This window comes from Copadichromis virginalis, linkage group LG17 (assembly GCF_057382275.1).
Source record: "Copadichromis virginalis isolate Kocher_CV1m ecotype Utaka linkage group LG17, C_Virginalis_male_GT1.1, whole genome shotgun sequence".
Lineage (NCBI taxonomy): Eukaryota > Metazoa > Chordata > Actinopteri > Cichliformes > Cichlidae > Copadichromis > Copadichromis virginalis.
The window spans coordinates 4973118-4997374 of record NC_140634.1 but is presented as its reverse complement, the minus strand read 5'-3'; the positions used below and the strand labels follow the sequence as shown (position 1 = coordinate 4997374).

General features: G+C 39.9%; 1 protein-coding gene across 2 annotated transcripts; it reads left to right on the top strand.

The window, feature by feature from the left end:
* The first annotated feature begins 654 nt into the window (after positions 1–654).
* LOC146688838 (basic helix-loop-helix ARNT-like protein 2) lies at positions 655–23985 on the top strand. 2 transcript variants are annotated; one of them, XM_085435881.1, is made up of 17 exons: positions 655–863; positions 6990–7083; positions 7240–7278; positions 7361–7402; positions 7662–7819; positions 7898–7980; positions 8053–8145; positions 9878–9995; positions 13046–13195; positions 15300–15537; positions 18292–18398; positions 18554–18704; positions 18832–18887; positions 18975–19086; positions 19317–19407; positions 20230–20320; positions 21290–23985. In XM_085435881.1, exons 1-17 carry the CDS (start codon positions 821–823, stop codon positions 21445–21447), a joined length of 1824 nt encoding a protein of 607 aa, XP_085292007.1. In that variant the 5' UTR covers positions 655–820; the 3' UTR covers positions 21448–23985. The 2 variants fall into 2 exon arrangements, with proteins under 2 accessions (XP_085292007.1, XP_085292006.1); XM_085435880.1 differs by having other exon boundaries at positions 6990–7101.
* The last annotated feature ends 272 nt before the right edge of the window (positions 23986–24257 follow it).

Genomic DNA, 24257 nt, shown 5'->3' with positions numbered 1-24257 from the left:
GAGAGTAGCAAAGTCAGATCGGTGACGCGCACTTGGTACTTTTTCAGGTCACCAAAACGTGCGCTGCATCGGGTAAACCAATCCCTCACCGGTCCTGTCAAGCCAAGGCCGGCTGTATGAATGAGAGCTCGTTTATTAGCGCCGTCACGGCGTCATCCCACGTTTCCTGGCAGACCATCCACTTCCTGACAGACTTTTAACATATCCAAGGTGTGCCAATGGAAATTCAAGTCTGTGCCACTATTATTCCCAGCATCCAAATGCCAAAACAACGGTTTAAAACGAAGATAAACCCCTTTACAGTAAAAGCTGACATTTTTAAGTGCGTTTTCAAAACAGCAGTACATTCAAATAACCGATTTCCTACGAATGTTATCGTCACGCAGCGAATAGGTTATTTTTGACAGATTTTTTTCTCCATTCCGACTAACGTGACGCTGATTCATGACTTCTAGTCGCGCTGATATGAATGGACTCAGCAGCTTATAACACCGTCGAGTGAACACGGCTGTGAATGAAGCGAGCAGGCGATTAAGGACGAGACAAGTGTGAACTCTTCCCTTGTTTCCTAAAGGACCTGGGTGTTCCACTCTCACCCATCCCTTACGTTTCTACTCCCCCCCCCCCCCCCCCCCCCCTTGTAAAAAAACAGATAGGGGGGAGGAGGAGTCGGGTGAGAGGGAAAAATGAAGTCAATTATACGACACCCCGGCTCTCCTAACCTCCCTCCTCTCCTTCTGCTACTACTACAGCTGGTGGCTCCTCATGCGCCGCGGCGCTGCGAAGCCTTCACCGGGCACACCGGCTGCAGTCCGTAGGCATGTCGGCTGGGGGCTCTGACGGGACGGCGGAGAGGCCAGCAGGTAGGGGCTCCGGCTTGACGTTGTGGTTATTGTGGGTAGCTTAGCTTTGCTTCTTTTTAATATATTCTTTGGGGCAACTACTTTTCTCCTTCAATTAGCTGAAAAAATAAATTAAGCACTAGTGGTATGCCTTCTTCCACGAATTAGTTCTGAACTTCTTTCGTCCCTTGACGTGTTTTTTCTTTAACGGCAAGTTAGGTTATATTGAGTGAAAGTTACTTAAAAAAGAACTTTACAGAGACATTGAGAGCAGACGACCTCACAGCGGCAGTAACGATAACACTTAACCGAGTGGCAGCAGTCGCAGTAGCCTTGCTGGACCAGCCGCTACAGTGCGTCGCACCGGTGTCTCGAGCAGCTGGCACCTGCCTCCTAAAACCGAACGCGTCGGCTGGCAACGCGCGTGACACCCTCTCCATTCATTCCCGTACTATGTGGTGCTCGTTTCCAGGGAGGGGGACGCGAGCGGAGGGGGGAGTTTTGTCGGCGAACTTCACACTCACGATAAAAACACGTCACTGTAACCATGACGACGACTTCATCCCAAAAGCCCAGAAATACTTTTACACTTTGCTAACAAGCGGTTCCTTTGCGAAAACCCGGCGTCTTCTCTAAGCCTGGTGCTGATATTAATATTTGCCTAACCTTCACCAAACTGGCCTCGAGGAGCTTATATTGTCACGTGGTTCCTCGAGATTTGCCCCCCCAACATTCTTTCTCGTTCAGCTTCTTTCAGAAACTGGGTCAGTAGAGCAGTAGAGCAGCTCTGCCTTCGGTGTGCAGCAGAGGGAAGCAGTCGCTCCCTACCGTTTCCGAGCCGTACCAAGAAGCACAGAGGAATGTCAGCTACCAAACCCTTCAGTTCAAATAATGCAGACTAACAGCGGGATATTAAAACACAAAGGGGTTAAACCATCACCGGAACTTTTAAAAAAAAGTTGAACCACGGTGGTCTAAGTGCTAACATTCTGGTAAACACAGTACAATGCACAGGAGTAAATCATTACAGGGCGTAAATACGTCTGAAAAATATGTTTCAGTGCTAGCTACATTCATGGAAGATTAGTTCAAATCTAGGTATTGAAAAGAAATCATACAGTTTATATAAAATGTGCAAAGACACTTGATGTAAACCCCTTACGTTATTTAATTCAAAATACAATCTAAAATTATGACGAGAATATGAAAGCTATTGTCAAATACCACATTAAAAGTACAACTCCTGAAAACGAACAAAAAGTAGCCTCTTGTTTAGATTAAATGGCAGGTCTGTGAATGTATCGCTTTTCCCCAGTATGATATTTTGACAGGAACAGTAGGTAACACAGGTGTTACTAATGACATTAGTGATATTCTGTTTGGGTCAAAGCCCTGGTTAAATGGATTAGTAACACCTGTGTTCACTTGTTATTTTCTCTCAAACTAGCCACTGTGAGTAAGGTGCATTATGTATATGTGAAAACTAAAATTTTCACTTTTCAACAATGAAACTTTAGCACCCAGAATTTCCAGTTGGGTATTTTCTAAAGCATTTTCCTTCAAAGCTGCCTTGCCCTCCTTTTGTCTTTCGTGCTCATGAATATGCATTTGGCCCTTTGTTGTTTTACAAAAGCTAATCTTAAGTACAGCCATTTGGGTTGCAAATGTAACATCACCATGTAAATAGTGTGGATAAACTTATTTCATGGTAGTAAAACTATTAGCTCTGTGCTAAAAGGCTATCACAATGACAACATGCATGAAAATATAAAGCCCTCTTAAGCCATACATAACCCAATTTTCCTCTGTAAATCCATATATTTCAAATGGTCCTGTCAGTATTTTAAAGTACAGCTGTTAGCACTGTAATCATTTACTGTAAATGTTGAAACCATCACATTAACTCTCTACCCTAATCCCACACAATCTAGCCCCTAAAATGTTTAACTGCACACAACTGTTACCAAACTTTTAAATACAAGATTTCATCTTCAAACTGATTGTTACTGTTAGGCAGTTAATTAAGTAAGTATGTTTAAATGGGGTAAATGCAGTTCTTAAAATACATGTTCAAAATACTTTAATACTGTGTGATTTGCTCTATAAATACCTCAATTAAAGAATCATAGACTCAGATATTATTTTGTTGTGAACATTTTTTTGGTAAACTGTACATTGACCTCAGTATAGGTTAAAAAACGCATGCTTTGTAACAGAATAGCCCCTGTGCCACTTGTAAAAGAATATTCTCTTATTGCAAAACATCCTTAGCAATAGCATGTACTGGTTTTAGCGGTTGTAGGAAATTGTAGGTCAGTTGACCAGAAATAACCCAGAACATATTGCACTGTAACTGTAGGATTTAGGGCTTGACCTTTCTGCATCCATCCAAAACTACAACCCTGCTATTATGTTATGTTACCAGAAGTACGCAGAGACACTGAGCCTTGGAATAATGTGACATTTACTTTATTATGCACATTATGAAATGAAATGCAGTCCAGTAAAACACCTCTGCTATCAATTCTGATTCAATAAAGCTTCTACATTTTCAGCTTTTGTCATCTAAATGAATGTAATGGGTGGTTATTGTGTACTGAACTGTATAACATCTAAACATGGTTTTAACAGGGTTAACTAAAAAACAACTGGGGCCCTATTAAATCAAATGGGTTTAATTTCTCAAATGAGTAAAATTGTGTAAAGATACACAAAAGGTCGTATTTATCTGTGCAGTGTAATAAATGAGTGCCTAATAACCAATTTAAACCAATCACCTTGCTCTTTGTTGTGTAAACCAGATAGTTTATAGCAATGGAAAAATTACGAGGCATTGAGCCACAGAACACACCCTTCTTTACAGGTTCAAAAGACCACGACTGATACATTCATGTCCTGCTGCTGGTTGAAAATACTGAAGTTAACCTTCAGTATTCAGCTGAGATAGAAGGTGGTGCTTTTTTCCCCACTTGTCATCATTTTCCATGTTTTTTGTGTCTTTCTGGTCATTTTAAGTCTCACTGCATGTATTTTTGTTGTGTTTTTCTACCTCTTTTTATTAGTTTTGTGTATTTTAGTACTCTTTGTAGTTAACGTTTAACTGGAGTTATTCTGTGTCTTTTGTTTCTTGTCGTAGTGTTGTGTCTCTTAGCAGTCATTTGGTTACTCTTTATAGTTATTTCTGCTTGTTCCTTCTCATTGTATATCTCTTTGTAATTAACGCTTTGTAATTAAATTAATCATTTTGAAGTCCTGTGTCATTGTGTAGTTGTTTAGTGTCTATCTCTACTTAACTTGTGTTTCTTTCTACTTATTTTACATTTCTTTGTAGTTATTTTGTTTCCCTTTTAGTAGCTGTGTCTTTGTGGTAATTCTCATTAAATTTGTGAAATGTCAAGTTCAAATTTGAATGGAATCAGTCTATTGTGAATGAAATGTCATCAACTATTTACAAGTTCAAATAGTGTCAAATATTTTAAGGTAACCAAAGCAACAACAGTTCCTTTCTTTGTTCTTAATAACAGGCAGTCATTCAGTCACTTGGTATGAAACTAAATTGATCAAGATATGCGAGAAGTGATATTTTTAAGTAAATTTTGTTTTCCTTTGGCTGTCCTGTTAGGATTGCCTCCCTTCTGTGTGGATCTCTGTTCATTTTCTGTGTGTACCTTTTTGTCCTGCCTCTCCCATTCATATTTTCTACACTCTAAAAAGATTAAAGTTCCAAACTCGTCACGCTTAGATCCTTATTCTAATGACATAACATTAGCAATTTACCCCCCCCCCCCCCCCCCCACACACACACACACATAGCAGCAAATATTTTAATTTCAGGAACTGCTGAATTTGAAAGTGGCCAAAAAGGAATAAAAAGTGTTCAAACGTGTTTGATTTATTTGTTTTAAAGATATCACGTCCTCTTGTGTGATGTTTTTGACCTCTGGTGTGACAGCCCCTGTACGTCACACTTGTGGACATTTTCTGAAAGCACCTCTATGTTTTTGTGCCAGCATGGTATGGAAAACCTGTCATTACTAGTTGGTAAGATAATTTGTATCATATCTATAATTGTGTTGTTGAAAGCCGCATATTCTGAGCTTAAGTGCAAAATCCCAGTTAGTGTTTGGTGTCAGTATGTTTAGGTAATGGTGTCATCACAACTTAAAAGCCTTCCAGTAGCTAGTTATCTGCAAGCCCCTGCTGTCCACACAATTAGGGCTACATTTATTTTTTGTTTATTTGTCTTATGTGGGAGAGTCATCGTTTTTAGCTTATCAAGAAAATGGCTACGTGTTGGTTTATAATGTATTAAATTAGAGTAACTGTGCTACTTTAAGTGGTGTATTATAGTTTTTTTAGGGTATCAACAAACTAAATCAGGCCATATACAAACTTTTTCCCTCAACCGCAGGTAAGACCCAAATGAAGACTTTGAGAAAAAGTGATCCTTTGGTGTGGGTGGTGTAGAGCCAGAGCATACAAAAATAATAACAAAGAACTCAAACATAAATCACACCCACAAAAAGAAACTGTGAGCTCACAAAAGACCCCAAAACATCCCCACCTCCAAATACCTTGAAGTGATTCAAGTGGTACACTTAAAGGTGGAGAAGTACATGTAGGTCATAACATGCTGACTCTGTTTCATACTGAGTTACACTCCTGTGCATTTCCACCACAGGTGGTGGCCTGTGTTCCTGCGTTTCTGTAATATGGTATGTCATCTGCTACCCTGCAGGCTGGCTTGGCCTCTCATCAGTACTCTAGTCACGACTGGTGCTCTCAGCTTGGGCGTGACTCAGTGTTGACCGTCTAGACGTGCACTTTGCACCGATAAAAGCAAGGGGCATTGCTTTAAATATGACTTGGCAGTGCTGGTGCAGGTGGCAGGAGAACACATTTCTTGACTAACAAAGAAACGGGGAAAAAAAAGTGTGTGGTGCAGCAACTAGCAGTGAAAAGCCATGGTGGGTGGAAGTGAGAGCCTGCAAGTGTCACTCCCACATTTCACTTTTGCGTCAGTGATGACCCACTAAACTCCTCTGGAGGGATTAAAGAAATGATGTCAATATCATTAAAGTTCAGTCGGGCCCTGATCTCATAGTAAGAGTTTTTGTTGATAGTGAAAGCTTGCTGTGCTTGTTAGTGGGACACATGTACGTGAGAAAAGGGTCACTGTGACAACCTCTGGGTTTTCTGTTAAAAATAAACTTTTATTTACAATATATATTATTGTACTTTAAAGATTCAAACATAAAATGGGTTTTTTGTTCAGTTTGAGTATTGTGCTATTTGCTTTTCTTCACCTAGATACGTGTCTGTCACTTTATCAAAACATTTTTCCTCACAAATAGATGTCATACTTTATAGAATGGGATCCCCGAGTAAGAAGTAGGTCAGTGTTACAGTATTATATAAGCATTAGTGAATACAATGGGCCAAACCCTATTTAAACTGCAGGAGTGCATAGCATGGGGGTTTGGCGCCATGTAACGGCAACTTTTAGCCAGTGCATCAAAAGTTTGCCTAGAAACAGAATGTGTGTATGAAAATTGGCAAGAAAACAGGGCAAAATGGGAAAAATAAATGAGCTGTCCAGCTATAAAATTGTTTTTGGGTCAGCCTTTAAAGTGAGCATTCCTGGCTGAGATTTCAGCCTTCAAAAATACTTTCCGCCTGTTAATGCAGAAAAAATTATATGAGTCATTCTGATGGTGCTCGTTTTCAAAAAGACAAACAATTTGTGTATGTTCAAAAATATAATTTGTAAACAGCAAAACACAGTAAAACAGTTGAGTTTGTTAACCTTCAAAACTCAAATTAAGCATTATTTATTCACTCATACATGTAGATGAAAAAAGTCTTTAGCCTACTAAATAAAGTCTCCTCCTTTTAGTCACATACCACTGATATACCAGATACCTGGGTGATGATTTTTGACTGTCAGAATAATCTCAACGTGTTTTTTAAGATCTTTAATGGTATTTTCATTTGATATAAAGTCAACTCATTAAAATCAGAAACCCCAGCCTCCATTCATTCATTCATAGTGTAAACAGAGCAAGCGTTATTAGAAAGATCAAGGTTGTTGTACTGTGTTCATTTGTAGCTTCTCACATCACTGTGGTGATTGTTTTCATGTATCAGATCCTGCTCCAGAGGATGAAGGGCCAAGCCAAGCAGGCTCCTTGCTGCCAGCTGTCGAGCTGCCAAGGAAACGAAAGGGAGATGTGGAGGAGAGGTCAGATGCGCATGTACAGTAAGAGCAGTGTTATGTTGTCTAAGAAGAAAAAACAAACTCTGAGACATTTCACTCTTGTTTATGCCTGTAGCTAAAATTATATGGTACAATGTACACAAACTAAATGACGCACCGTTTGTCCAACCGATCTCACAGGCAAAGCCTTGACATCCAAATGGACGATGACCTCAGCAGGTACGTTGAGTTGTCCGCTGTATCTGCATTGAGTTAGACCGTGCTGAAAAAAGAATTTGATTTTTGATGCTTTCATTTGCAGATCTGAAGGGGAGGATCAGCAAGTCAAAATGAAATGCTTCAGGTGATTCTATTTTTATATCAAACGACTGCGCCGTCTGTGGCTTTAAAAAAAGTCTCATGTAGCTTTCCTTGGTCTCATTTAGTTTAAGATGTCAGCTATTTAAAACCCTAATGACTTAGACAGTCTTAAAATAGCTCCATTACAATTTCCAGGTAATTATTTTTCCCCCCAGAAAAGACACAGCAGGTAGTAATGTAGCTATGCATTCCCCTTTCAAGTTCTAAGATACAGACTGTCTAATGGCTGAATGTGCCTACAGGGAGCCTCACCGTCAAATTGAGAAGCGGCGGAGAGACAAAATGAACAATCTGATTGATGAGCTGGCTGCCATGATCCCTGCCTGTCAGCCCATGGCTCGAAAGCTTGACAAACTCACTGTGCTGCGGAAGGCTGTGCAGCACTTGAAAGCCCTCAAAGGTACTTCTTAACCCACGTGGTGATTTAAGTGGTCAGTGATGTTGATTTTTGTCACTCTAAAAGCTCCCCTGCTTTCAGCTGGGATGGGCAGCGCCTTTTCAGAAACCACCTGCAAGCCTTCCATCCTGCCTCACGATGACCTCAGACACCTTCTGCTGAGGGTATGTCCTCGTACGTCTGTTTCATTCACGCTTTTATGCTTTTATTAACACGTATTTCTGTGTATCTACCAGGCTGCCGATGGTTTCCTTTTAGTCGTAAGTTGTGACCGGGCGAAAATCCTGTTCATCTCCGAATCCGTCTCCAAGATCCTCAACTTTAGCCGGGTGTGTTACCCTCCCACCACACGACTTGCAATATTCATTTACTGGTTGCAGCTCTCTCTTTTTCTGAATGTTAGCAAAATGAAGATGTAAAAGTACAGATCGGTAAAACTGAACAAAGTACCTCACAAAATTTGTAAAATAGCTAGGTCCTATATTATATATATAGGACCTAATTTTATATATATATATATATATGTATATGTATATATATATATATATATATATATATATATATATATATATGAATCAGGAACGGCCTCTGGTATATAATCTACACTGAATATGTGAGGCAAGTGAAGAGAGTCTGGAGCCGTAACAATTTTACACTAATATCAATATTAATCTATCAATATTATATTATTGATAGAATATTAATATTTCACTCTTTAGTTGTCAGTACAGTCAGTGTTGGCTATTGCCAATGCAGTTAGTTGTATATGACAACACCTTCATGGTGACCATTTATATTCACATGTACTGTCAGGAATTGCTTTTTAAAAACAGGTCATTAAATGACCTTAAATTTAAAAAGATGTAGTTTTTAGTTGTGCAGTTGCCCAGCATCAAATGACAGGTATAGTAACATTTAGAAGATGAAGAGCCAGACATTTCCCTCAGGGGATGGTGGAGCCCAAAAACAGAACAAAAGTGGATTGAAGTGGATCTGCATTCATCACCAGATAAAGGCTAATGTTGCTTCCTGTTTGCAGTAAGTGTTAGTAACCAACCTCTTGGCTTTTGTTAAATCAAGGAAACAATATGAAAACTTTTTTTTTAACCTTTTGGACGCTCAGAGTAGAAGTTTTATATTTTTATTATTATTATTATTATTTTTAGAATAAATTCATTTGTAAATGTTCCACACTATCCACAGTCCTTTGTGGCTGAACTAAATCTTTACAACTCAGTGTTCACATAAATTGTTGTTCAGTATGAAGCATTTTATTGATGCTCTGATGAAGACTCAGCACTGCAAGTAAAAGTTAATAATCAAGGCAATGCCCTGATGTTTCTGCACAGCTATTAATCTCTAAGCTTTGATACATTTTTGAAAGTATCTCTGTAGTGCATGCTTTGCTCTACAGTTTCAACTTTAAGACTCACTGTGTGCAAGCAGAGAGGAATGGTGATTAGGAGGGATAGCAAAGAAAAGCTTCTAAGAAACGAGTCCATGTCTGCATGGCAGTGGATTATGTACAAGGAGATAACATCACTGAAAGTGAAAAAAAGGCACAGCATGATTTAGCTGCTAATATACAGTGTATAATGGTTGGCTGTCACTTCCAAACAAAAACATTAGAATAGCAGTTGGGTGGGGATTCTGTGCTCACAGCCAAGGCTGTGTACCAATGATATCAGCCCTTACTTAGACCATACAGAGCAGTGGAAAAAAGTGCATTTAAGACTAAAACTTTATATTTCGCTCTTCTTTTCCAATCACCTCTAAGTGGTCACAGCAGATGGCTGCCCCGCCCTGATCCTGGTTCAACTGGAGGTTTCTTCCTGTTAAAAGGGAGTTTTTCTTTCCCACTGTTGCCAAGTGCTTGCTCAAAGGAACTTGTCTGATTTTTGTTTTTTTTTCTGTATTATCGTAGGGCCTTTACCTTAGTGCAACTAAAGTGCCTTGAGGCGCTGTAGTTGTGACTTAGTGCTTTGTAAAAAATTAAATGAAATTGAATTTACTAAACATTAAAAAGCTGAGTAAATAGATGTACAACATTTGTATTCACAGTTGGAACTGACTGGGCAGAGCTTGTTTGATTTCATCCACCACAAAGACATCAACAAAGTGAAGGAACAGCTGTCTTCGTCAGAGATGTACCCTCGTCAGCGTCTTCTTGATGCAGCAAGTAAGTCCACCGGAGCTCCAGTATTGTGCAAATGTCTTGAGCCACACCTCATTTCCTTATTTCTTCCAAGGAGACAGTCTTTCTTGTGATTTCTTTTCAACATGGTCTTGAGCAACAGTTCCTCTCTTTTTTGCTAAAGCTGATAGTTTGAGCTGGGTCAGGTGACCCTGAACCATCCCTTGGAAATGCTCCCATAGGCACTGTGCACTTCTTCACCACTCGCCTCTTTTCAGTGTCCACTGTTTATGCAATACTGCAGCATGTTATTATATTTTTGTCTTCTTTCTCCCTTTGCACTGGGTCTCTTTTCTCCTCTGTTTCTTTTTTTTGTTTTCCCTTCAATTATAACTGATTGCAGCACATGGCTGCTGTTCCCTAAACCTGCTTCTGCCGGAGGTTTCTTCCAGTTAAAAGGGAGTTTTTCCTCCCACTGTCACCAAGTGATTGTTCATAGGGGGTTGCTTCATTGTTTGAGTCTCACCTAGAGTTTTGTAGGGTCTTAATCTTACAATATAAAACACAGTGAGGTGACTTTTCTTATGATTCTGCACTATATAAATAAAATTGAGTTGAAGCAAAACAAGGAACTCAGTGTGCTTAGGTGAGGTGTACACAGAGTGACAGTGTGTATGCAGACAACTTATCAGTCAAGTTGGAAATTGTATTTTTAGCCACTTTGTTACTAGCACCCTGATGCCAGTAACAGGGTAGGAAAAACCACAAATTCAGTTGGTTTTTTTTTTTATTTATGAAAAATAGCAATGATAACACAATTTAACAGTCATCAAATAGTATGTTTGCACCAACCAAGAGCTATTATTAGGCGTCTCTGACATAATTTCACATATCCTGTCATGGTGTGCAGTGTGCCTTAAAAGAAAACTGAGAAAAACTAAACAAGTGGACAATATGAAGCAATATAAAGGAGTGCCTGTCATGTTTCGGCCGTGTGGCAGGCAGGATGAGGACCCAAATTGCAAACTCACAGACACGGGGGATAAACTCAAAAATGCAGCTTTATTGCTGATAAGTGATAAACAATAATGATGATACAAAAGCAATACAAAACTACACTAAACTGGGAGAAGCTAAAGTAACATATACCGGAAGACACGGGGAGAACCATACACGGCATGAGGGAGAACGCGACGCCGAACAGAGGGAGACGCAGACAGAAATACACAGAGGGTTAACGAGGAAAGTGGGAACACACGGGGAACACAGCTGACACAGATAACCATAACGAGACACTGACGGGAGACGGGCAGAGTCAAACAGGAAGTACAGAGGTTCAGACAGGAGGAGAGAGAGCACGGGGAAAAACACAGACATAACGGGCTGGGGAAACATGGAACAACCACAAAGGGAGACGAGGGCTCATAAATACAGAGAGGGCACACAGGGGGGAGAGAGAGCACGGGGAAAACTTAGACATAACGGGCAGGGGAAACATGGAATAAAACATAAGGAGAGACGAAGGCTCACAGATACACAGAGGGGCACACAGGGGGTGAGAGTCACAAAGGGAACGCACATAAGGAACAAGATACAAAAATACATGGAAACTAAGAATACTGGGCCCACATGGCCCAGGACCATGACAGTGCCAGCCCAAAAAAAACTATCTACAGCAGATGAACAGTATCTAATTGTCATGTCATAAAGAAAGTGATCACAAGATCTTGACATAACTGATCAAATTATGAATATAGACAAGAATCATAAAAAAAAAAACAGAATAGGCCAGATTTTTGTCTGATTAGGAAAATCTGATTGGTTCAGTTTCTAAAATTTGCTATATTTTGTTTAGCATGGTAAAGGCGTCAGTGCAGTAAAAGCATACCTGAACAGAAAAACATACAATAAAACTGAAACAGCGGGGCAGCCGGTGTGTTTGTGACGTGGTCCCAAGTGCAGACATGGAAGGAGACGGTACTGAATCTTAACAAAAAATGTTTATTTGGCCAAAAAACATGATTACAAAACAAGGCAAAAATGAGCAGGGCCAAAATTTAAATTAAAACCTAAACTGGGAAAAGCTAGGCTGTGGAAACTATGACAAACGAGACATGAACATGATTCTGAGCAGGAGTATGGGAGTAACTCAGCTTACGTCATGTTTATTAGTAACTAGTAAACATGACGTAAGCTGAACAGAATCATGAGGTACCTGGAATCAGAGGAGGGAAAACAGACACACCAGCAATGAACAGAGGGAGACAGAGGACTTAAATACACACAGCTGACACAAATAATCATGATGCCACAGGGGAAGCAAAACTTAACACACTGAACATGGAAACAAGACTTTCAAAGAAACATGGAAACATGGAGAGACATGAACTGGGACACGCAAGCTTGACACAAAATACAGAGAGAGGGAGCGAGAGAGAGACACACAAGGGGAACCTACACAGACGAGATGATAACACATGACAAACAGAAAAAGACTCATAAACAAGGAGACATGGATGATAACATAAACTAGACTGAAACTCAACTAAATCCTGACTAATAATAACAACACAAGAACTTAACATTAATGCAATCTAACATAAGAAAAACTAAAATACAAAATAAACTCAAAACCCTGGGTCACAGCCCAAAAATGCTATCAGTCATGGATTGCCTTCCCCTGAACCTGGACTTTATGGAAGCAGTATGGGATCAACCTAAGAGAAAAAGGAACAAAAGGAAACCAACATCTAAAGGAGAGCTTTGAACATCAAGAAGCCTGGAGAAGTGCTCATGAAGACTAAAGACGGTTGACTTCAAAAGAGAGTTCATGCTGTGTTGAAGAATAAAGGTGGCCATGTCAAATATTGACTTTCAGGCTTGTTGGAACTGAACAACCTTTGTTTTTGCCTTATATGCTTTATTTTCATGCAAGTTTCCACATTTCAGTTAATTGCTATTTATTTTCTTAGGAAAATGTAAAGGAATGAGTGGTGGCTTGAGTGTTTTGCACAGTAGTCTGTATGAGATGATGTTTAGAAAAACAGAATAAGCACTACGTGTCCCAGTCACGAATGTGGTCCTTCTGTGTGCAGCTGGGGTTCAGGTCCAGGTGGATGCTCCTGTCAGAGCGACCCACTTAACCACCGGAGCTCGGCGATCCTTCTTCTGCCGCATGAAGCACAGTCGACTGACAGAGAAACACGAGGACAAACACTCGCTGCCTACAGCTTCAAAAAAGAAAGGTGGGTTCAGTCTGGAGGTGGCACGACGTGTAGATATGAAGTATCAATTAATAATCGACGTGCTGTGAATATGCTGGTGAAACATGAAGGCTCAAGCAACTGCACCAGTCTAATATTGTTGCTTATCGAATTTAGATTCAGTGAAGACACACACACACACACACACACTGGCTCTATTCATAGCTTCAGACAGAGCTACTTTGGAGTGTCTTGTTTATCTTGCGCTGCTCTGATGAGAGCGCTTAAGGTGATTCAGCTGCGAGAAACAGCCCGAGTGAGTTATTTATTGAATAGACTGAAACTGTTCCACTTTGTATAAACGCTCAGGTTCAGTCCTGGTCCTGCAGAGCTAAAGAGATGAGGAAGAGGTCTGAAGATGCCTACCAAAAACATTATATATTAAAATAAAATGAATTAAAATATATGATATATATATATATATATATATATATGGCCAAAATTTAGGCAGCTGCAGGAAATCAAGCACATGGAGTGAACTTAGTGTTTGGTGGAGAGTGGATGAGAGTGGCTTTTCTCTTCACATTTTCTCTTGTTCTATGGAGCTGCTTATTAAGCTACTAATTCTCTAGATACTTGTATGTTTTCACATCAACAGTGACTTAAATAAAGAAACAAACATGACTGCATAAAGACTTTTTTTTTCTAGTCTTAGATGCCACAATTTAAAACATGTTGTTTTGCACAGTAAGTAGGTCACTGCTAGCCATTGTGTAATCACCAAATTAGTAGCTGGTCAAACTCTGCTAACTGTGCAGCAGAAAATGAAGCTTTGGTACCACTCAGTGGAAAAACCAAGCAACTGCCTTACAGTCCGTTACAGCAGCGGTCCTCCGGCCTCTTTTGTTTTGTTGTATATATCTGTATATATCTGCGACACCTTAAAGGCCGGTCTGTGAAAATATTTTTGGACATAAATCGGTCTGTGGTGCAAAAAAGGTTGGGGACCGCTGCGTTACAGTCTACAGTACATTGTAGGCTTCAGTATGATTTTCCCACTTACATTCTAAAATAATTAGGAATATTTTAATGTTATTTAGTAGCATTATTTATCCATCAATCTATTTTCTTAACTGACAATCTGATTTACTATCATGAAGATCCTGAAGCACATCACAGCTGTCATAAGGTGAGAGGCAGGGCTCACTTTCACTCCTGCTTTATTTTAAGTGTATACAACTCTGATGTGCTGTATCTTATTCCTGAGTGACATGGATTTGGTTTATGTACCAATATTACTGAAACACAGGCAGTCATGTGAAGAGGAAAGCACACCCTCTTTAACTTTTGTGGTTTTATATATCAGCACATAATGCAAAAAAGCCCATTCGCTCTTTATTGGTTGCCGAAGCAGTGTGTGGAAAAGGAAACACACTCTGTGATTCAGCAGCTTGTAGAAGCACTTTTAGCAGCCAATGGTTTTCTGTGTGACTTCATCCACGTCTCACATTGTTGTGGAGGAATTCTGGCGCACTCTTGTTTCTAACATTACTTTAGTTTACTGAAGTTTGCAGGCATTTGTTTATGCACAGCCACAGCATTTAAGTTGGGTTGAGATCTGGTGATTTTTTAAAATCATATCCTGATACATAAAACCTTTGATATGAAAAGGAGACGGGAGGATTTCTTGTTCACATGACTGTGAGTTACACTGTTAAGCACTGTTCTCATGTTTGCTTTTTCTTGTTTAAAAGAATCCACATGAGAAATTCAGAAGTCAAACCTCTCTTTGACAGGCTTACTGTCTGAAACCAGAGGAACTGGCCAACCCAGTTTCTGGTTTTCTGTAAAAAGCTTAAACAAATATGAACCCACGTGTTGAAACTTAAACAATACCTGTAGATTTTTGTCTTCAGGTAAGCTGTAACGGCAGCTGTGAATTAAAGCATGTTGTTTTTATCTAACATGGAGTGACGTTTGAAGGAGTAGCTGCTTCCTCATGTTGCCTGAAAAATAAGCTGGACTGTTGAAACCAGGTCTGATTTTATGTTCTGTGCCACTAAATATACACAGTTCACCCAAAACACAATCTAACAATACTAGAAAGGATATTATATCATACACACGACTTGTTTTCTACCTGCAGACACTTACAGATTCTGCACACTGCACTGCACCGGGTACATGCGGAGCTGGCCGAGCAGCCAGCTGGACTCGCTGGAGGCCGACGCCGACAAGGAAAGCTCGACCCTGACGTGCCTGGTGACCATGTGCCGCCTCTACTCTCACGCGTCCCATCAGCCTTCCAAAGACATCAACGTCAAGCCCACTGAGTTCGTCACTCGCTGTGCGATTGACGGCAAGTTCACTTTTGTAGATCAACAGTGAGTTTCCCCTTTCTAACTACATTCATGTGCACCATGTATCTTTCCGCCGTGAGTCATGGATTTGTTGTGCGCACGCAGTTCTGCTGAGAAAAGAATGGCAGAGGCGTTGCGTGGTGTGGAGGCCTCTGAGCGCAGCAGTGTGAGATTTGTCGGTCGGACTGTCAGTGGAGATAATCATTTCTGTGTCTGCCGTTGTTTCTCAGAAAGACCTGAGCATCTTGAGGGCATCACGTGAAAATCTCTTCTCATTTTTTGGGAAGTAATTTCACAACACAAGTATAGTGAATCACTTTATTAAATGAATTACCCATGTGTGTGACTGATGAATGTTACATGAGAGGCTTATTTATACTATGCTAACACTTTATGATAAGGGAGGTGAAAACTTTCTTAGTTGCCGAAGAACGAATCAGGAATGCCTTAATGAATACTTACTATAAAACAAGCCAACATCTACTTCAAAGTACCATATCACCCTGGCAGAGCCTTGACTGACTGCTGGCTTACTTGAATACTTACTAGAGTATTTAAAAGTACCCTAGCTTTCAGCTGTCAGGCCTCTCTTCTGTGACACCAGCTCCTAGTTTGGATTCAGAAGACAGACACTGTCTCTCCTTTCAAGATTAGACTTAAAACTATAGTTCAGGCTGGATCAGGTGACCCTTGCTTAGTTATGTTACAATAGGCCTAGACTGCTGTGCCTGTGAGGCACTGACTGCTTCTTCTTTTTACTGTATATGTTTATACACCATCTAATCATTAGTTATTACTAATTACTATTATTAATTACTCTGGCTTGGCTCTCTTCCACAGTGTGTCTTTGATCTGTCTTCCTACCTCCTCTCACCCCCAACCAGATGGCTGCCCCTCCCTGAGCCTGATTCTGCTGGAGGTTTCTTCCTCTTAAAAGGGAGTTTTTCCTTCCTGCTGTCACCAAGTTTTTGCTCATATGGGGTTGTGTGACTGTTGAGGTTTTCTCTGTATTATCGTAGGATCCTAATCGTACTTAAAGGAGCTTAAAGCGACTGTTTTTGAATGAAATGAACATATGCTATTTCAGTGGCGTGTCAAGTATGAATTAGTTCATAACTGTCTGGAAGCTAATCTCCCTGTTTCTTCATTAGCCTTCCTGATCAAAATGTAACCATTTATTTATTACATATTATCCAAAATTCCAATCAATTTCAGTCAGATTTATTTGCAATGTAGCAAATAAACCATCCACAAATATGACATAAACCCATTTGTGTTTAATGGCTAAATATTTTGGTTTCATGAAACATACATTAAATGACATTATTAATAGCATTTTTTAGACATGAAGCAAAGGAAAAGTCATGACCAGAATCACAGTTAGTCTTTTCTCAGATAGTGGGTGACAGATCAGCTTTGCAGGACGGTTATTGGCCCCCTAAGTTTTTCCTGAAAAAAGGATTTAACAGTCTTTGCTCTGTGGTAAGATAAAATGGACTGTATCGCCAACAAACAGCACCACACAGAGGTTCCAGCATCATCTCCTTCACTAATGTGGATTTGTGATTCATCACTGAACATCCACTTCATCCACTCATCCACTATCACCCCGTCTCTGTCGTCACTGTAACCCAGTTTTCTGCAGTTATTTTTTTTAAGCTTTTCTGGATGTAATCACATGTCATTCAGCCCATTTCTTCCAGTTGTGACGCTAACACAGACGCTCGTTTCTCTACTCTGTTTTTCATTTGTTTTGTTGTCCATTTTCGAGGCATATTGCTTAATTTTTCTATTCTGATGCTTTGTTGACCTCCGTCTAACCGTATCTTTTCTTTCTATTATCTTCTAATTTACTTTTACTTGCTCTAAATTTTAGGCACAGGTGAACTGAATATGAGTATCTAAATATGATGATTACAGTCTCAACAAGGCAATAATTGTAAAGACAATCATCGCGTAACTGCATTGTTACCCTGGAATACAAAAGTAGTTGGTAATTTTTGAGTAATGTTTAAGTTGTGTGCTGTTACAGTAGATCCTCCACAGTAACTATGAATCATGACTCTTTTTGGCAGCACAGAAAGAGGAACATGCTAATGAATAAATAGTTAGTGGAGGGGTTTTGTGCAGGGTTTGGATCTGGAGCTATTAGGAAAGTATTAACTACAGCCTGTCCAATAAAGGATTTTTAAGACCAGTGCCTATATTGGTTATAGGTGATTGAGGAATTTAATAGGTTGCTTTTTTTTTTCCGCCCAGATGTACGAAACATAACATTCCCCTAACATCCATCCACACTCTGTCCAGCTCTGATCCGATCAGTTGATCGCTGGATTTGTAGTATTTGAAACACATCTTGGCAACAGGGAAGTGGCACAGTGCCCTCTGGTGGACAAACTGTGTAATGCCAACATTCATATCATAGCTGAAGGTTGTTTTTTTTCCTATTTCTCCTTTTTAAAATGTTAATTTATCGGATATTGCTGATACCACTAGACTGCAAAATACAGTAGCTAATAATTAAATAGAGCAATCTATAAGCTCTAGTCCTAACGAACAACTTTGTTAGCGATCAGATTGCTCCTGATTCGTTCTTTGTTTGTTTGCAGGTGACTAAGCAAATTTTCGTGTCCCTTTTTGTGAAGTGTTATCTATTCTGTATTTGCTTTGGTTCCATTTCCCTCTACTATTTTTAATTGGCACAATCCTGAGAGGCAGTGAAAGAAGCAAGACCAGAATCACTAAACTCCATCTTTTTCCTCTCTTTTTTCCCCTCAGAGCCACAACCGTCATTGGTTATTTGCCGCAGGAAGTTCTCGGCACATCCTGCTATGAGTACTTTCACCAAGATGACCTGCAGCACCTTGCAGGAAAGCACAGGCAAGGTAATTAGCAAAGCCACAACTGATGCCAAACTGAATCTATGCTAAAATAACTGTAGCTCAGTTTGTCTTCAGGTCAGAAGGAAAAGAAAAGGAAAGCGCTTGTAGTGACTTTTTTCACTTTGCTTTGTGATGACATGTGTCAAATCTCTTGGCAGTGCTTCGAAGCAAAGAGAAGATTGAGACACAGTGCTACAAGTTTAAAACAAAATACGGCTCCTACGTTTCCCTCCAAAGTCAGTGGTTTAGTTTCACAAATCCATGGACCAAAGAAGTTGAGTTTATCGTGTCTTTAAATAGGGTTATTTCGTAAGTACCAATTGCTGTCGTTTCAACTTTATTGTTGCTCTTTCATATGCACCGTGCTGCCGTAGTAAAGCTTTTAATACAACTCTGTTCTGGATGAAGCAGTTAAAATACTCCATTGCACCAACAGGGGGCCCGGTCACACAAAAGATGAGGAGGAGGCAGGCAGCTCAAAGGCACTCCAGGGTAAGAGATGCACACAGAGCCGTGTATTCACCGTGCTGTCATGTGTCTTTTTTGTCTGAGCTTTTTTTTGTCCTCCTGCCTTAAAAGACGACATAAAGCAAATACCAGTAATTCCCGGCTTCTCCAGTGGCACCGGCACAATGATCTACGCTGGCAGCATAGGGACCCAAATCGCAAATGAGCTCATCGACTCCTACAGGTACAGTCTGTCAACTCTCTGTTTGTCAAGGCTCGATGAATTTAAAATCATGTTGCTTTTCTTCGTAGAAAGGCGTCATATTTTCTGATAGATGCTCCAATAAATCTGAACATTTGGTACAAAAACATCCAGAATAACACTGAAACCCCGTTTGTGATAAATCCAGTGTTTTACTTACCTGGATGATTGAGCATGCATCAAGACCCAATGTTTTATAATTTTTTTGACAGGGTGAACTCATCTCCATCAAGCGGAGCTTCGAGTCCGTTTGGCCCAGCCCAGGAGAAATGTCCACTGGTGTCCCCACAAACCAGCAGGAGTGTGAGTGACCTAAATAATAGGACAGGCAACTTCCCCACTGTTACTAACAGTAACCATGAAGCACCAACTGGAATCAGTTTGCTTGGTGTGCTGCTGGGGGTTAATTTATTCATAATATTTCATCCTTTAGTTTATAGTTTTTGCCCTTTTTTGAACTTCTGGCACTTTTTTTTTGAAATCCTGAATCTTTACTGTTTGGATTTGGAGGAATGGTGCGATTCGTTTTCCGGTGAAACATTAGGAGTATTTCTCATTCTGGTTGATCATTTTATGGAAATTTGGATAAACATGCCATTTTAATGGGGGCCACCTTACAGCAGGAAGGTTCCTGGTTTGAACCTCGTGGTTGGCTAAGGCCTTTGAGTATGGAGTTTGGACGTACTCGCTGTGCTTCCTCTGGCAACTTCAGCATTTCTCTCAGAGTAAATAAACCTGCATGCTTGGCCACTTAGTGGCCTAAAGTGGGCCTAAATTCAATAAGCAGTTTGTAAAATGGATGAATAGATGGCTGGATGGTGACATGGGGAGGTCCGATATTGTGATTGAATTCACAATAACACTTTTATAATTATCTAAAGTATCAAGATTTGTCAGTATGCCATTACTTTATATAATGCAAAGCTCTGAACTGTACTTCCACCACAGCATCCTCACAAGGTGTATCATCATCCCCGTAGACAAGAAACTCTTCAAATGTAGGAGGAGATGTGTGTGAGAAAGAGGAAAGCAGCTTGTTTTCCTGAGTTTAATTACACACTTCAGTGGAGAAAGGTGAAGCGCAGGGTCCTGCACGCTGTTTTAATGTATAATGGCTTGTTGCAGGAGGACGCAGCAGGCAGTTCATCACAGTCCCAGTCCCAGTCTGACTCAAGGACGGCAGCAGGGACGAGCAGCTCAACTTCTGAAAGCGCAGGTACTGCCAGCAAGACCATCACAAATACACTCTGTTAACAGTTTCTGTCTTTTCTTTTTCCTGTACTGCAGTCTGCAGTGAAGGACGAGAGTAACTGAGCACCACTTTATATTTTGTATTAGTAAATACCTCGGCTGTTTATGGTGTGCATCCCACTCGTGATTTCACAGCTGCAGGCCAAGAAAAGATGTAAGCAAGCAATCCAAATTTAGGCAATACAACAGCAGTTTATGGATAAACTTCATAAAAGCAGAATATACTGTATACACATGCACAAAACTGAGGTAAAGTCAGTGAGTGACACATTTAAAAAATGTAACAGTTTCTGAACTGAAGCTTCATCACTTCACTTCCCAATGATTTTGCCTCTGTCTTTCCTTAGAATAAAAAAGGATGCTAAAGCAGTGAAGCTGAAGCCAGTGTCTTCTGTAACTTTGCCAAAGCAAAAGAAGCTAACTGAAACCAGCTAACCTAGCAGCTCCCACAAGCTAATGGTAAAATGCTACTTTAAAATGAGCATTTTAATTAGCAAAAATGAGCAAACTAAAATTATTGATGAGATTTTTGGTCATTATTCAAAAAGAGTAACATATTATTCATTATTATTATTTTAAAGCTATGCATTATGTTACTTACATCACTTATTAAATTATGTTAGCGTTGCTTAGAGATGCTTTGGCACATAAAAGTACATAAAATAAATAAAAGCTGGACACAGAGCCATGTGCTAGATTGTTGTTGTTGTTTTTTTCATTTTTAAAGACAACAGCAGCGTAAACCAGTCCAGACAGCAAATATTGTTTCCCACAGCAGTTGTACTGTAGGAACATTTCCAGCCCATCACTGCTGAAGCTCAGGCTCCGGCTGCTTGACTTGACGTCACTCTGTTCTTTTCCGCTTACCGGACACTGTTAAAGGTGTTATTTTTTTCTCAGATCTCATTTTTTGTTTTGCTCGTGTTTCACTCAGGCGAGCCTGCCCAGCTGGACCTGGACAGCATGGTGGTGCCAGGCCTGAGCAGCTTCAGCAGCGACGAGGCTGCCATGGCGGTCATCATGAGCTTGCTGGAGACGGACGTGAACATGGGTCAATCAGGGGAGTTGGAGGATTTACACTGGCCTTTCTAGAGGGTGCTCAGACTCTTGGCCTCGTTCTCTCTCACAGCTGAGAACTAGGCAGTTCAGTTAATTCTGATCTGCCTGATACCTGAACTGGCCTTGCACAATTGAACTTACAGGACTTGTACCAAAAGTCACAACATGTCAGACTTGAGGACCGCTGAACAGGAAGTGTACAGGAAGTGTTGTGACTGAGATTAGCCTGCGGGTACTTCGTTTTTGCTTGAAAGAAGGTCTGGTTGAAGATCCCTTGGAGCCTGCGGTGATACAGTGTCTTCCTTAGTAACACTTGTGCATCCTGAATAGGGGTTGGAGACGAGACCTTCAACAGCAGGGAAATCTATTTGCTCTGCTGCCCTTAGTCACCAAGGCCACCAAGGTCTGAAGGAGCATAGAAGTCCTGTAATGTGCAGTAGTGCTGCTACAGAAACCTCAAACACTGACATTTGTGGAACCTTTGGTACAGTTTTAGGAATGACTTGTTTTTCATACATTGTCTGATTGTTCAATTTTTTTATCGTATGTTAAAGATTCCCATCAGACACATTTTAAGTAAAAGTAAAAAAAAAAAGAAAAAAGAAAAAACTAATGAGTAAATTGCTGAAGAAGGTTAAAAAGAATGTGTCCGTTTTAGCTCCTTGATTAAAAACTGCAGCTAAATATGTACAAATCAGGGCACCTCAGTCCTTGAACAACCACTACTGGTTCAGCTAATTTTCATTTTGGACATGCCCAGCACAGCCACGCAGTGTGGGGTGAGTTAAAAACACTGTGTCACATATAAATACTGTTACCTAAAATTCTGCAGTGATTCACAAATGCCAAATTTTTGTAAGATCGTAATTGCAGGAGAAAAAAAGTTAATCACCTTGTAGTTTCTCTATAAAACAAACCCCTACTGCTTAATTAGTATTATTTAAGTATTTTGTGAATTCTTCATTCTCCATCGCACTTCACAAACCTGTAGTGGCAGTAATGGGGTGAAGAAAACAACACAAACTAGACACTAGACAACAGACACTGCTGGGGACATGCAGATCATGGGCTGTATTTGATAATGGACTATCAGAATTGCGAGATTGCCAAAGACACCCAGCGCTTGAATCACACGTACTGTATTATTTAAAAGAAATTGTGTTCATTCCTAATCATTTGTATACACAAATGATCCAGAAGTGTGTCTGATTTTTGCTTCTACTGAGCTAGCCGAGCACTTTTGTCACCTAATCGGACCACATGAGCAAAGATGCTTGGTTTACACTTAGAGACAATCAAAGAATTATAACAATAATGTGGTTAAAAGGTTTCATGTTATTATCTAGCACAATCAACACACAGATTCCAACTTTGACATTTAGCTAGCGATGGGGCTACTAGCAAGGATCGCTAATGCTACGAGGACCTACGAAGGGAATGTGTTTCAAGGAGAACGCTTTACTTCAGGACTGTTTTTATTAAAATAAATACTTGAATATTGAATACTGTTTACAGTTCTGATTGCTGAATGAATGGTAGGAATGGTAGACTCTGTAGTCTTTATAAATTTCTTACATATGTCTGACCACCTGGTTTCTCATTTAACAGGAAGAAGCTAAACCCTAGTAATAAATCAGCTTCACATTTAACAGTTTAACCACACAAAACAAAGTTGTATGGCAAGAATATCATGTGGAAGTGTGACTTTACAAATCACAGTCATGTATTTACAGTTTAGAGAAATGTGATTACGGCCTCCTTGTAAAAATCCATAGATTAAGTAAAAGAGAACACAAAGAAAACAAAATGCAAGGGTGTTTATATTCAGTATGTAACATAAAGCTGGTCAAATCTATGTTTCTATCATGAATTAACACTAAAGGATGAAGTTGAAGTCAGGATGTAGTGTTTGCCCGTTAACAGAGACGTTCTAACATGATGCTAACGTGATCTCTTGTACAATGAACTCCTTTGAGGAGCCAAAGGACTCTGAGGACAGATTTCCTTTGTTTTGGCCCCAGAATATCAGCATAGAAATGAGCTGTGATATTTGTGTAGTAGAGCCACTCGTGAATAATCTCAACATTGTAGGTAGCTCAGATATACTGTCATTAGCTGTCAGAGGTCAGAATGCAAGCGGACGTTTAGATTTGAGCAAGAGCTGTAGCCACAGTCGTTACCGAGCTTACTCTGAGGTTACAAGAGTGAAAGTAAAGGTGAATTTTAGTTTAATTTGCAGTGACTGGCCTCAGTATAGCTCATGTAGAGTCTGGTTATACCACTGGTTCCTCAAATCTTGAAAGTATAATGTGACTCTGTTGCCTTGAATGCATGTCGCATCTGACGGGGTTCAGTTGGAAGTCATGAGTAAGACGCTCTTTTTGGCTTTACAAGGAAAACTCACCACATACTTTTGCCATCTGTGCCATGTGAAATGGACACTGAAGCATGATGAACATGCCCTGCTATCAAAGACAAAGTGTCTGATGTTTGTATGTGATAACTGTTGTCATTGTATCTGCTGTAACAGAGCCGAGGGGGAAGACTTTGTCAGTAAAAGAGCATTTTTAAGTAATTGTCCCAACAGTTTTTTTCATTTTAAAATTAATGTCTTTATTTGATACCAGTGCCAAAATGGTTTTCGCACAGTAATTACATCCATGCTTGAAAGTTTTTAAAGCATGAATTTGCCAATATGGTGAAGACAGTGAACTATTTAATTCATTTTTAAAATAATATTAATATACAACCACTTACAAAAGGAGTCAAATCTCACAAACAACACAGATAATGATGTCATGTTATCCATAGAGTTATTCCATTAGACATTTAAAATAATTGCT

Coding starts and splice junctions, on each gene's coding strand:
- LOC146688838 (XM_085435880.1), top strand. CDS start 821: ATGTCGGCTGGGGGCTCTGACGGGACGGCGGAGAGGCCAGCAG. Junction 7,981..8,052: donor TCAGACACCTTCTGCTGAGG/GTATGTCCTCGT, acceptor TGTATCTACCAG/GCTGCCGATGGTTTCCTTTT. Junction 15,538..18,291: donor TTCACTTTTGTAGATCAACA/GTGAGTTTCCCC, acceptor TTTTCCCCTCAG/AGCCACAACCGTCATTGGTT.